The sequence below is a fragment of the Curcuma longa genome, chromosome 3, assembly GCF_044706935.1.
Source record: "Curcuma longa cultivar G26 ecotype Majalengka, Jawa Barat chromosome 3, ITB_CL_G26_1.1, whole genome shotgun sequence".
Lineage (NCBI taxonomy): Eukaryota > Viridiplantae > Streptophyta > Magnoliopsida > Zingiberales > Zingiberaceae > Curcuma > Curcuma longa.
Genome location: NC_133863.1, coordinates 14,629,153 through 14,643,535, shown reverse-complemented (window position 1 = coordinate 14,643,535; position 14,383 = coordinate 14,629,153). Strand labels below are relative to the sequence as shown.

Here is a 14,383-nt window from a genome sequence, read left to right as displayed (position 1 = left end):
GGATAGAAAATCCAACAACATTAACTCCTACCCTTTTGCAAAACTTGCAGTTAGAATCGTACATAGTATCAAATTCTCGAATGTTTAAATTAAGTCAGCTAAAGGAATTTACCACAAGCATTTACTATTTGTAATCCTGAGGAAGGTTGTATCCCGTCATTACTATTTTATCGGTAAACATCTTGCCAGTCTTCGGCATGATATGCCAATGAAGCGTCAAGTTGTAATCCTTGCCTCTGAGGTTGTTGCCCTGCATGAAGTTGGAAAGGAAGAATTTAAGCTGTCAAGCATCAAACCAAGAATTGAGAGACTCAGGTCTTTGCTCCTGCTCGTTGTAAACAATGAAAGTTTCTTTCAAATTGGACAGAGAAACATTCATGCAGAGATGAATCGATAAAATATATAATGGAAGATCTGGATACAACTTTGGACAGAAGTTTCTTTAAAACATAGGATGAAAAAAACTATTAAAAAAAATCAAGGGTGAGGAAGGATGAGATGGATAGTCAGAGCTTAAAGCCAATGTAGTTATTAATCATGGTATGCAATGTATTAATATTTGAGACTCGCGACCTACCCCCACAAGTGGCCAGATTTTAAACAGATATGGGAAACAAGAATATATTTACAAATTTAAGAGCATTTGGTTGGTCAATAACCACTATGAATCCATGCATTTTTTTGCTAAATATTTATAGAATAACAGGTGAATACCATCTACCGAGTAACAACAGCCATCTATACTAGTAACAATATGGAGGAAGAAGTTATTGTGATGCACATAAGTAAACTTGTATCATATAAAATATAGAGGGAATGGACCATCTCTTGCCTGGTCGGTGAAACGGTACTTGTTTGTGGTATGAATCCAAAATTTAGCGTGCTCTTTTGATTGTATGATTCCGTCCCAAAGTGAAACCTGTCAGAGTGTATTTGAGGAATTTATGACATTAATGACTGCAAAGAACAGCACACATGAAAACAAGTTCACCAAATAAATTATTGTATTACTTGTGAGAAGATTCTAGAAATTAATACAACTATTAGGTGAACATTAGTGGGTGTCGATTATGCTACCTAAAAGTAAACTCAAAACTTGAAACGACAATAGAAATTTTATTAACTAAAAGTTTAAGTGAAACTATAGCTAAAAGTAAACTCAAACCTTGATCTCCCTCTACTCTCTGCACTTTCAACGCTAATTCAACTTAGCTAGCCGCTAACAGCATTCATATAAGTGAATCTACATGTGTTTCCCTTTTCCAATTTTTTCTGAAGTAAATAATCATGATGAATACCTTTCCATATTTTGTTTCCTCAATATGGATGTGCAGAATAAATTGGAAATTGGAGTTACTTTAAGGATTATGTAGTTTTTTCCTTCGAGAATAATAAGGAAGTGATAGAAACATAGCTTTCTCTCCTATGTGATCCAATCAGATTATCTATCAGTCCCAATAAAACTTGATAAGGAAAGCCAAGAAAATTAGGGAAATGATCAATACATTTCAAATATAATCCCTGATAGCATTACAGTTTTAATGAATTTCACTGACAAAAAATGGAAATAAAGACCAAGATAGGTTACTTCTAGTCATTCAACTTCAATGAGCTATATTCTTATTATCACATGATGAACCAACCCTACCTAGGCAACAAATACAAAAGATTCAAGAGACAATGTACCAAGATATGAGCTGGCTGTAAGAGTCAATAAAACACAATTCAAAACACAAGCCCATTGGACAATAATGCATAAATACATGCTTATTTCATTTTACCAGTCACAGTAGTAAACCAAACAGAATGATAAGAAAACATCATTCTTGCTCGAGTTATGGTGGAATCAAAGCAGCAATAAATCTAAATATTGGTGTTCACCTGATTCAAGGCATTCTGAGGTGTCTCATATTCAGCCGCTACAAAGACAAACACCTAGATATTGCAATTAAAAACCATAAGACCAAAGTCCATGAATTTCTAAACAAATCTTGCAATGGAATTGATAAGTGTTTTATTATGTACAGAATATGTAGATGGAATATGTAGGAATAGTCACATTGTTATTCATGCAATTATTAAGGTGTGTTGTGCCAAGAAGTTAATGTTTATATAGTTATGGATGAAGTTGTATTTGTTTGTACCTTGTAGTTACTATTAAGTTATCCAAGGAGTCAAGAGTCATGTACAGAAGTTTATAAAACAACGATTGAATAAGTTATTGTGGAAGGTGTCCAGGGAATCAAGAGTTGCGTAGAGAAGTTATATCATTCAAGTATTTCAGCCAACTAGTTCTCTTGTTTCCTTCTTTGCATCTTCTCCCAGTATTTATATCGAGATCATCTGTTCTTGTATCTCAAAGAAGGCTAAAAGATCAATAGGTTGTTCTCTTCAACTAGCACAGGTAATCTAGCTGTCCACCACCATTATACAAGGTCCAAATCCATAACATGTTCCCGCAAGAATATACACCTATATATTAATTGTCCTACATAATACCAGCTAGCGACGGTAACTTCTATAAGATAATTAGCAATGTGCACTATCTCCACAGGCAAACTATCATACAGGCAATGTGCACCTATATATTTCTATTAAAGTCCGTGGGTTTAGCTCCCCCTGCTCTCTGCTTGACAAATGACATATTCTTCCCAAGACACTTAGTTTCTTGTAAAAAAGGCAGAGATGATGCCCAATGCTGAATTGATCTCTTGTGGATATTTTCAATCATACTGCCGCTTACATTTCTAACAATAGAGCATCTAATCTGAGATCCATAAAAGCAAAGGCACTGCTAGTGCAACAGTCACTAATGCAAAGATAACAAGAACATCCTCTATACTCCGCAAAGGCCTTGTTCCTGCCGGTCCCTATATTTTTGTGGGCAAAGCATCCTCTATACTATGCAAAGGTGGAGGATGGTGGTGACACCACCAAAACCAACTAGAGATGAAGAGGCACGCCGTGAACTTGAAGAGGATGGTGAGGTGCTCCTCCTTGTAGAAAGGGAAGAGTGTCTTCAGTGCTACAACTGTCCAAGGTGAGCCTCTATTTCCTTCCGTTCCCAAACTTATTCCATTCTCCAGAGATTAAAAATATGGCTGCGAAAATTATGGTTAGAAATCACATGCGGTGTCAGGTGGTAATAATATCTCTTATGTCATGGGTATTGATCACAATGATGAATATCTTATCATACCAATACTCGATACCCTTTTGTATGTTTCAACATGCATAAAAATTAATCCAAAATGTAACTTGTTTCTAATTCAATTGTCAAATTATTATAGTCATATTTGCTGCCACAACAGTGCTGAAATTATACCATTTAGGCTGAGGACAGAAATATTTTAAAATACCCTAATTTCAGAATGGAATAATATTTTAAATCTTAAAGAAAATAGTGTAAAGAGAGACACAATTGACACAAGTTAGTCAATCATGTAGTGTTAGTTTGAATCTTAAAGCAATTGGAGAACTGAAGGTGGCACTAATTTGACAGGATGGGTCTATAGTTGTCATTTTCCATTAGATTGTTATGCATCAAAGTTGGGATTTAAAAAAACTCTAAAACATATACATGCTCTTTGTTAGTTTGAAAATTTGACTAAATTTACATGATTGAGGTTTTAATTTGAGGACGAGTATTTTTTTTCTATAGGCTTAAAGTTGTTATATGAAATAGGGAAGTGATGAACATAGGTTATATATAATTGTTAGTTTTATTTAACATTCATCTACTTGTAATTCATTGCATATTGTTTACTTTGTCACCACTTATTCCTTTATTATTACATGTTTTTACTTCTTTTGCTCGGAGATCTGGTCTTTGTATATTTTGACAAGATGTGATTCGAAGTTAAAATGATGCTTGATGGTGGAGCAAGGAGTGGAGAAAAGAGACTCACACTGGTCATGCTCATCATCACGGGCGGATTTCCTATGTAGCAAACACGAAGAAAAATAAAGAAAAAGAAACAACAAAGCAGTCAAGGTCGTGCCTCAAGGCACGACCATGCCTCCATTTTCACATGGCCATGCCTCGATTTCCACACGGTAGTGCCTCATTCCCTGTGTGCAAACAGTTCAAGGTCGTGCTAAGAGACATGGCCGTGTCTTCTATCTAGATAGTTTTGCAAACTGAAAGTAAAACGGACATAACTTTTGGCTCAGATTGATCCACGGACCGTGCAACTACCAAAATGAAGATAACTTCAAGATCTACAACTTTGCTTCAGAGTGTGTCGAATGATTCCTTCTTTAGGCCGTGTTAAATAACACAGTCGTGCCTCCTAACCACTGCCACGTTGGGTGCTCTGCTCAAACTGCAGACAAAACTTTGAACCAACGTAACTTTCAGCTCAGATGGAGTTATAGGTCGATCCACCCACCAAATTAAAGATAATTTGATGCTCTGCAACTTTAGTTCAAAGCCCAATTAAAAAAAATCAATTTATTGGGTGAAAAACTCGTTGAGGCAGAGCCTTGTAAACCAGAGAAAATCTGAGCAATTTTGGGAGAGTATAAAAGGGGGAAACAAACCCTTTCTTGAGGGAGGAAAGAAACAATTTGTTTCCCCTTTTATACTCTACCAAAACTGTTCAAATTTTTCCTGATTTACAAGGCTCCGCCTCAACAAGTTTTTCACCCAATAAACTCAATTTTCTTTAATTGGACTCTGAACCAAAATTGTAGAGCATCAAATTATCTTTAATTTGGTGGGTGGACCGATCCATAACTTCATCTGAGTCGAAAATTATGATGGTTCAAAGTTTGGTCTGCAATTTGGGAAGAGCACCAAGCGTGGCAGTGGTTAGGAGGCACGACCGTGTTATTTAACACGGCCTAGAGAAGGAATCATTCAGCACAACCAAAAGCAAAGTTACAGATCTTGAAGTTATCTTCATTTTGGTAGGTGGCACGGCCCGTGGAGTTAATCTGAGCTAAAAGTTATGTCCGTTTTACTTTCAGTCTACAAAACTGTCCAGATAGAAGACACAGTCATGCCTCTTAGCACGGCCTTGAACTGTTTGCACACGGAGAATAAGGCACGACCATGTGGAAACAGAGGCATGGTCATGTGAAAATGGAAGCATGGTTGTGTGACATGGTTGTGCCTTGGGGCACGACCTTGACTACTTTATTGTTTCTTTTCCTCCATTTTTCTTCGTGTTTGCTGCGTAGGAAATCCGCCCGTGATGATGAGCACAGCCAATGTGAGTCTCTTTTCTCCACTCTTTGCTCCACCATCAATAATGCATCGTTTTAGCTTCAAATCACATCCTGTCAATCAAAAACATACAAAGAGTAGATCTCCGAACAAAAGAAATAGAAACATGTAATAATAAAGGAATAAAGTGTGATAAACATATATAATGAATTATAAATAGATGAGTGTTAAACAAGGCTAAAAATTATATATAACCTACGTTCATCAGGAAGTAAGCATTCTAACAAAAGCTCATGTTTGTAGTTCATAAATTAAGGATGATAATACTCTAAGGTTGTGATATATACTCATTGGTTGTGTCAACAAGTCAGTACTCGGGGTCAAGCCATGCCAACCAGATTTTAGGCATGTCATGTCAGGCCTAGACAGCTCTAAACAGGTCATGCCTAGCATCAGCATGACACGTGGTAACTCAACATCCAGTTCAGCACAAAACAAAGCATGGTTGTCCCATACTGTGCCTAGACAGGCTTGTTAATTAAGAATTTAATAATTTCATTTCATCTCCAAGGTTTATGCGAGAGGTGGAGGTGAGACTAGCAGCCGAGCTCACTGACTTAGAGGATAAGGAGGTGTGGACAAGGGAGGCATCATCCTCATTGAGAGAGGACTCTTCAAGGCTGCCATCAACCAAAGGTTTTGGTTTTTTTTAATAGATCTAGATCTACTGGTTGGAATCTAATTTTGACAACAAACAAATTAATGCAATGGGATCATTAAATGTCCAATTACTTGAGATTTGAAGCAACTAATATCTCAAATTATATCATGTTAATTGATGTTTAAGTCAAATCGAATAGACTAACATGGGCAAGGAGACTCATGTCCAATAAAAAAATAGAAACAATGAGATTGTGAACGTAAGAGTCTTGGATTTGGCTTTCTAACTTAGCATGAAGTTATAATCTCCATTAACTATTGTAGACAAAACCCTTTCTGTGCATGTACATATATATACATAGATACACATTAGAGTTGTCAGCAAGCATTTTTTTCTTATGATGTTTACACAGAAACCTTATGCCTCCATTTGACATTGTTCCGAAGGTTGACCATGGCTCTTCGATGAGTTGCTACTGCCTGTGCATAGTGTCACCATAGCCACCCTTTGTCAGTTAGTCATAGTTGCCTATACGTTTCTTCGATAGAACTCCAAGTGACTGAATCTCCTCAATTGTGCCCTAAAAGGCACCCATTGTGGGTTGTGTCGATTCCTTGACACCCATGTTGTGGAGAACCATGGCATTGCCTAATGTCAAGTATGGGGCTCCGATTATGTGTGACTTATCACAACCTGTCTGCATCTTGGAGCTATCGGCAACACATTACTTCGACCTCATATGGCACAACAGTCACAGTGAGCTAAAGATCATTTTAGAGTTAAGAGTTAGAGATGGCATTTGACAGCGACGATTTCAAAAATACAAAATATAGGTACTCGCTGGTGTGTGACATTTTAGGCATCAATAAGTGTAAGACGAAGCTAATCTCAATACATTGTGTGGGTCCTCTTGCTAGTAATTGCCAAAGTCCATGGTTACAAATATGAGAGTGACATCTTCTCATTGAAAATAATTTTTAATAAGATACATAAAGAGGAAATGGAACTCTAATAAGCTCATTTCAGTTGCTACTATAACAACTAAAATTGTATTCCAATTAACATTAAGTTTTTAGCTCATAGAAAGAATTCTTAACGACTTCAAATTACAAAACAACAAGCTCTGTTACTTATAAGTAGTTTTGAAAGGACCAAACATACCCAACACTTGAAAATAATTAAAAGCAATTAGCCAAAAGAAATTTGACAAGTTGGATGATAACCTAGAGAAGTCAATAAATGGTGTCTACTAATTATCATAACTACTTATGGCTTATAAGGCAAACCTGCTTAGTATTCCACGTGAATAGAGATGAAAGATCTGCCGATATGTTCAGTGTTAAGCTGACCTAGAAAATATAACAGTAAATGAAGTTAGATTTTTCTATCAATATTTAAAGCAATATAATAAACATTCCTTAGCTCTCAGATATATTAGCAGTGACCAAAAAATAATTTAATAGTATACGGTGCAAGGACATCTTACACTATATTATCAGATTGATTAATCTAGTGGAATTTTCACCCAGATATGCATTCTTTCTCTCTCGAATATAGTAAATTTGAAATGGGTGGGTCTTCATTCTTATTGTTTCCTTAAAAAACTACTGCCATTGGAGATGTTAAAGTAAAACAAAATAGATATAAAAGCCAATAATTCTTTATGATTACTATAAGGGTGTTCTTTAAGAATCTTCAAGGAACTGTCTATGTGAGTAATGATAGAGTTGGTAGTAAGTACCAACTAGTTTAAGATTCCTTTAGAAAACATTTCAAATATGCACTCAAAGCTTCAATATTTTGGGAAAAAAGATGTGAAATTTTCTTTCAAGTAAAATCTCATGAAATTTCTCCACACTTCTCTTAGAAATTTTATAAAACTGAGCAGGTTGGTGTGGCATCATTGCTTTAGTCTGTTGCAAATCATACTTGCAAGCATTGTCATTTTTCCACATAATTGAAAGAGAGAAAGGTGCACAATTGTAGAAAGCTGATATGTAACACTTTGCACTGACACCAGTGTATAAACATACTTGCAAGGGCAAATGCTGTCATTTGTCCACAGAAGAGAATACAGAAAGATGTATAATTGTAGTGAGTTGCTAAGCAATATTTTTCATTGATAATAAAAACACAACGACAGCACACCTCATCATTCCCATTTGGTTGCTTCTGGAACCAATTTATATTAAGAACCTGAAGAAGAAGAAGAAGAAAAGGGAAAATATTGAGAAACATAGAGAATAAAAAAAAAGAGAAGCATGATACACTAGAAGTATTGACAAGTAGTAAGAGATATATAATCAGCTTTATTGAGAATAGTGTAAAATGATTACCAAAAACTAATATGGTGTGTCAAGGCACATATGAAAATACTACATTTATAGCTAATCATCTGCTTACTCTAGTCCAGACTTAACCATATAAAAAGCTCAATATCTTCAATTCTATCATTGATGTGTGCAACTCCTATTGGTAAATCTAGATATTAACCAGAGATAAGGGGGAAATGAATTAAGATGTGAATACCATCTAGGCCTATAGCTCAGGAAGCTAGAGGATTTCTCCAATTATTTTGAAAAGGAATTAGTTTCAAATGAAATAAAAGAATACTCTGATATGAAACACAACCCATTGGTCTTGACTAATTTCTGTTGGCAGTTCAGAGATCAAAAAATATTACACATGAAGCAATACAGTTATACTGGCACAGTGGCACTAACATTCTCTGGAACCAATTCCCATTGAGAAAGAATCGCAAGTCTATCTTAGAAAAGAATTTCTGCGAGAGTCTAATTCACTTCTTATTCGGATTACAGTGAGGAACATAGCCCATTGTAATTCAGTTATTGATGCCCTGAATTACTGGGGATTCTCAAACAAAATTATCTTTATTTTGATCGATATATAAATGCCAAAATTTTGTGATAACAGATTTACCATTCCTATTTATTTTAACAAACACAATAATATAGGACCGAACTACAATTCCATAGAATTTATAGTTCCAATCAAGATGCAAGCGATGCAACTGAATATATCGAGACACTGATCGGAAGTATGTATCAAAGACCTGAGGGGTCGAGGAAAATAAGGGCTTGATAATCTTCTAACGGCCTAGCCGGCAACCAGTCGGGAGTCGTTACCTTGACGTCGGCGGTGGGCGAGGGAGAATTTAAGTTGTCTGAGAGGGAGACCATGGCGCACATAACAGCCAAGATGGTGACGGCGAACGTCACCGCAGCGTTCGCCCTGTAGCCGAAAGAATGCATCGTTTCTCACTCCTCCCTCTTCCTCCCTAGGGTTTTGAACCAAGCACCAGGATCACCCTCCACGGCTTACAGGGCACGCGAAGCGGGAGAAAGAGGCGAAGGAGATAGGTCAAAGCAATTTTACCTCTGCAGCGTCGGAAAGTTCGCCGAGCTACCGCCGGAAACCGAGCCACGAGAGGAAGCGCTCCTGCGTGGAAGTGAGAGAGATCTGACGCCTGCCCTATTTCCGTACTTCGGACGTTTACTCGATCACTTATTTGGAAAGCAATGGCCGTATGCGTTTAAAATAATTAAGTAAATAAAATAATTTTTAAAATATATATATATTTTTTTGTTGAAAATAAATTCCGACACTGTGAGTAATCGAACCGAACCGACTGATTCGAACTTTAATTCAGCTCGATACATAATAAAAGTATATAATCCATAAACGATTTAAATTGGATTCGAAAATAATTTATTTAAAAATTAAATAATTTTAATTTGAATTGATTCATTAATTTATAATATTTATAATTCATATATAATAAAATAGATAAGCCTTTTAATAAATATATTTTTAATTTTTTAATTAATATATTTATATATTTCTAAATAAATATATTCGTAAACTCAAATACTATTAAAATTGATCTTATTTGATAATATTTTTAAGTTTAAAATCAAATTTAAAATTAGCTCCTTAATTTAATCCAACCAATTTAATGATTTTTTTTCTTCCTGTAGCAATTTGATATTTAATTTTTAAAAAAATTCATTTATATTCATACATAAAATAAATAAGTTGGAATATTAATAATATATTTTGTTTGTATAACAATTATAATACAATAATTATTATATTATATAACACTCGTTATCCTATATTAAATAATATTGCAATATTAAATAAGAAGATTAAATTAAAAATAATAAATAATAGTTAATAATAATAATTTGTTGCATTACTATTCTTAAAGAAAATTGCTTTTATCTACTTGTCATAATATTTTTATTTTTCACTCTCATATTTTTCATATTTTAGAATCTCATTCCAAAGAAATAAAAGCTTACCAAATAATTTCTAAAAACTTTTTATTTTTTAATTAAAATTGGATGAAAATGATCCAACCAAACTTGGCCTTTTCGATCCATTCAATTTGGGCTGATCTACTTTAAAGGAAAAGGAAGATTACTTTAGAAGAAAAGAAAAAAAATCATATATTCCCTTCTTAATTTCCCTTTTTATAATTCAGATATTTAGAATATTTATCTCATTTAAAATTACAATCAAATTTTTTTAATTATATATTAGTAATGAATATTTAAATCTCATCTAAGATTTATTATTTTATAATATTCTTCTGCAATCCGTCACCTTAACGGCCCTACACAGTGGGCCCCCACGACCATTTGTGAGGAGGTAAATCGAGAAACTGCAGTTGGTCACGACGTAGAAGGTTATTCACGACGCAGGAGGATATTATCTGGCTTCGTCAGGATTCGAACCCTTGCCCTCTTCTACAACTCTGCTACGTCGTAACCAACTCAGCTATGCCCCGGAGATTTTATTTTATAATATTCAATCGTTTATTGGTCGTGATTCAATTGTGCCTTTTGATTTATTTCATGATTGATAAAAAAAAATTTGATAACATTGAATCGATCCTCTCTAAAATTAATTCAACAATAAAAATTGATCAAAGAGACAAGGCAGAGATGGGATGAGGCAATTATTTTATACGTCAACAACATAAGTTAGAATTCGCCACCCAGTGACTCTACAAGATCGATCTTATATATGATAAGGTAAATTAGAAAATTATAGTTGGTCACTACGGAGAGAGCATTACTTCGATTTCGTTGAGATTTGATCTTTGCCCATTTCAATAAGTCACTCCTATAGTAACCAACTTAACTATGCTCTGAGGGTATTAAATGGAATCTATCACTTCAACGGTCTCACATGATTGATCTGATGATTATCTGTGATAAGGTAAATTAAAAAATTATAATTGATTACTAGGGAAAAGGACAATTATCTTATACTTCAGTAAAAAAAAAGATGAAATATATCGTTTTAACGGTCTTATATAATTGATTTCATGATCGTAAAAAATAAATTGAAAAGTTAGTTGATGATGAAAAGGAAAAGGCTAAATTTGTGATCAATTATTAAAGGCATCAAACTTTTCAAATAAATGGGCCCGACGAAGGCCTGCAACGGCACTGTAATCATTGCCGCCCGCAACGGCACGCAAAAACAATCACGGGAAAAAAGGAAACAATTTTTCTTAATAACATTAAAAAAAACAAATGTTAAAATAGCAACCTCATAATTTTTTTTATTTAAAAATATTTTTTTATTAATTAAAATTATCATAGCAGTCAGCTTGAGGACGAGCATGGAGGCAGCGTCACCATCAAACGTCAGTGCCGTGCTTCTCTGGTTCGGCAACGTGTTTTTACAGCAGGCCAAAATTTAACCTCCAGACGCCGCAGGCTTAGCCGTTCGGTTAATTCCGTTGCTGATCTTCCTGTTTAACTCTCGAGGGGCACCGTTAATGTCCTCCGACGCCTCTCTCTCTCGCTCTCTTGTTCTCTCGAGCAACGTAACTCCATCAAGCTCAGCGGTCACGTCGACGCCGGGAAGCTTGTAGTGGAGATGGAAGGAGGAGGAGGACGGGGACACGGTGACCTGCAGGGCAACCCGGAGAGTGCTCGAGCTTGGCAGCCGGAGCCGGCTTCGCCGGTGGGGAGGAAGATTCCGGTGGTTTACTACCTCTGCCGGAACCGCCACCTCGAGCACCCCCATTTCATCCAAGTCCCCATCTCCTCCCCTGACGGACTCTTCCTCAGAGGTCTCTCCCGCTAACCATCCTCCCTCCCTAATCGCCTGCGTTGCCGTCTGATCTCTGATTACGGTTTTTGGTTCGGTAGATGTGATCAATCGGCTCGACGAGCTGAGAGGAAAGGGCATGCCCGCCATGTACTCGTGGTCCTGCAAGAGGTACAGTGCTGCTGATCGTCGTTGCGCAACTCCACCTGCTGAGAAATTTGTGGTTGCAGGAGCTACAAGAACGGCTTCGTCTGGCACGATCTCGCCGGCGACGATCTCGTGCTCCCGGCCAACGGCAACGAATACGTCCTCAAGGGCACCGAGCTGCTGCATCAGTCTCCTTCAGGTGCTCCCAAATCAGCAACTTTCTTCTTCTTCTTGTTCGTCTTCTTGACCAGGAGACTGAAATTCACCCCCAAATACTGTCACGTGTGGTTGCGCTTTCAGTTTCAGATCGGATTCAGCAAGGCAATGTCAACTCCAGGTTGCCGATCTTGAACCTCCAGCAGCAAGAATGCGCCATTTTTTTAGCAGCTCAAGAAGCCGCCTCGCCGGTAATCGAAGGGCTGAAGGTGCCACCGTCGCCACCTTCGCCTCAAGGCGACGGCCAAAAGCCTTCCTCACCAGAGAATGGCCGGAGTTGCAGAGAGCGTCGATCGTGCAAGCCCGTCGAAGCTTCTGACGCTTCGACTCAGACCGACGAGAGCCCGCCTTCCACCGAATTCGATCCACCAAAGCAGCAGAGCAGCGACCTACAGTCCAAAGGCGGTTCAGGCGCCGGCGCAGACGAGAGCGCTTCATCCTCTGGCGGGAAGACGGAGACTTTGGAGTCTCTGCTCAGAGCTGCAGACGCCGGCAGGATCAACAGCTTCCGGGTGCTCGAAGAGGAGGAGGTTCTCTTCCACACAGTGCCAAAGCTGAGGCCAACGAGCGTGCTGATGCAACTGATCACATGTGGGGCGATCTCAGTGAAGGACCACCAAAGCTTTGGCCTAGTGGCGAACTACAAGCCAAAACTGCCTTCTCCCATGTTTTCAAGATCAACGATGCACGGGGAGCTCGATTGCCTGCCCGACCATCGGAGGCTGATCGCCCTTCGATTCGACGACAAGGAGTGTTTCAGCGGGAGCTTGGTCGAGACGAAGAAGCAGCACAGGGGCATAGTAGGGGAAATGGCGGCGGCCACACTCACACGCTCTTCTTCATACACTGCAACAGACAGGTAAGTTAGTTAACTCATGTGTCTTGCTTCCATTTACAGTATGAAGCTCACTGGACTGGCTAACAGCTGAAGGATTGTTCATCCCTCAGGACCCCCGATTCGAAGCAGGTTATGGCGAATCTGAAGTGCCTTCCTCGAGCAATGAAATCGGTGCCAAACAAACAATCTAAAGACGAAGCGATCAGGCTATCGTTTTCGGATGCCCCAAGGAAGTCTTCTGCCGAGCTGCACTGCAGGGAGTCATCGAATGAAGAGGTCCAGAGTATCACACCTTCAGGCAATGCACCATCCAGTACTGGCGTGGAGTCTTTGGAAGGCAAAACTGACAAGTTGATCAAAATTGAGGAAAGGTGAGGTTAATCTCTCCTTGAACATTTAGGAGATGGATTCCTTGGATCATGGTTGACAGTTCATTTTCGCATCGGCAGACTTATATCGGGAGCTCGGGTTACCATTCAGTCGAGAGCTCCATGTGATGCAAGTGAGGATGAGGATTCTTAAGCAGAGTTGAGAAGCTTGATATGTAATTTCTGAAGTTGCTGTAGCAGGTTCAGTCTTGTTCAGGTTATGTTTGTAACTGTTAGGTAGTTCAATTTCTAATCTTGCCAAGCTCCCTTTCTTTCTTTGGTAGTGTCAACAATAATAAATAAGTTTTAATTTAATTAATTAAATTTTATTCTATATTACATTCTTATTGATATTTAAATAAATTTTATTCTATTTGATCATTATTAACTAAGTCTTTTTTATCTATCTTCCTCTATTAATATACATGTTTATCATGACCTCACGTGACCTAATTAAATATTTATTGATTATATAAGTACATATTTATATCCAAATGTATCTCAAATTTCCCTTTGATAAATGTCATCCAACACTTTAATATTCTTATTTTTTATTTTATCTATTCTTATATGTATTTATTTTTATATTTTCATCTTGTGACTCTCATTTACTTTCCTAGTATATGTGCTCCCTTTATAGCTTAATATATTCACTTCATAGCTCAAACAAATAAATAAGAAATTGATAAAAGATTTACAACTGATAATAAAGAAATAGAAAGTTAGAATTAATGGTTATTATTTAAAAATTTTATATTTATTTTGATATACTGAAGAGGAGCATTAGTGCAATGATAAAATTAGTATTGTTCCTGTTGAGATCCGCTTCTGGACAGAGCGGCTAACTCCCTCTTCAGCACCTCGCCGGGCCCAACTGGAGCGTCCACCAGGAC

At 37.3% G+C, this 14,383-nt stretch overlaps 2 protein-coding genes across 3 annotated transcripts; one reads left to right on the top strand and one right to left on the bottom strand.

Moving 5' to 3' along the window:
- Positions 1-9,316, bottom strand: LOC141824717 (signal peptidase complex subunit 3B-like). Of its 2 annotated transcripts, XM_074712045.1 has the most exons (7): positions 9,228-9,316; positions 8,978-9,129; positions 7,980-8,027; positions 7,118-7,180; positions 1,882-1,935; positions 833-919; positions 1-250 (listed from the first exon to the last, which is right to left on the bottom strand). In XM_074712045.1, exons 2-7 carry the CDS (start codon positions 9,101-9,103, stop codon positions 125-127), a joined length of 504 nt encoding a protein of 167 aa, XP_074568146.1. In that variant the 5' UTR covers positions 9,104-9,129; positions 9,228-9,316; the 3' UTR covers positions 1-124. The 2 variants fall into 2 exon arrangements, with proteins under 2 accessions (XP_074568146.1, XP_074568147.1); XM_074712046.1 differs by having other exon boundaries at positions 8,978-9,315.
- A 2,431-nt stretch (positions 9,317-11,747) lies between these two features.
- On the top strand, positions 11,748-13,652 carry LOC141822687 (protein SOSEKI 3-like). The gene is made up of 5 exons (XM_074710017.1): positions 11,748-11,943; positions 12,023-12,092; positions 12,152-12,267; positions 12,375-13,143; positions 13,233-13,652. Exons 1-5 carry the CDS (start codon positions 11,748-11,750, stop codon positions 13,495-13,497), a joined length of 1,416 nt encoding a protein of 471 aa, XP_074566118.1. The 3' UTR covers positions 13,498-13,652.
- Positions 13,653-14,383: the final 731 nt, after the last annotated feature.

Excerpts from the sequence above, each read along its gene's own strand:
- LOC141824717 (XM_074712045.1), bottom strand. The coding sequence starts at position 9,103 with ATGCATTCTTTCGGCTACAGGGCGAACGCTGCGGTGACGTTCGCCGTC. Across the intron at positions 7,181-7,979 it reads AACCAAATGGGAATGATGAG|GTCAGCTTAACACTGAACAT; the intron begins GTGTGCTGTCGT and ends TATATTTTCTAG. Across the intron at positions 920-1,881 it reads CTCAGAATGCCTTGAATCAG|GTTTCACTTTGGGACGGAAT; the intron begins GTGAACACCAAT and ends ACACTCTGACAG.
- LOC141822687 (XM_074710017.1), top strand. The coding sequence starts at position 11,748 with ATGGAAGGAGGAGGAGGACGGGGACACGGTGACCTGCAGGGCAACCCG. Across the intron at positions 12,093-12,151 it reads TACTCGTGGTCCTGCAAGAG|GAGCTACAAGAACGGCTTCG; the intron begins GTACAGTGCTGC and ends TTGTGGTTGCAG. Across the intron at positions 12,268-12,374 it reads GCTGCATCAGTCTCCTTCAG|ATCGGATTCAGCAAGGCAAT; the intron begins GTGCTCCCAAAT and ends TTTCAGTTTCAG.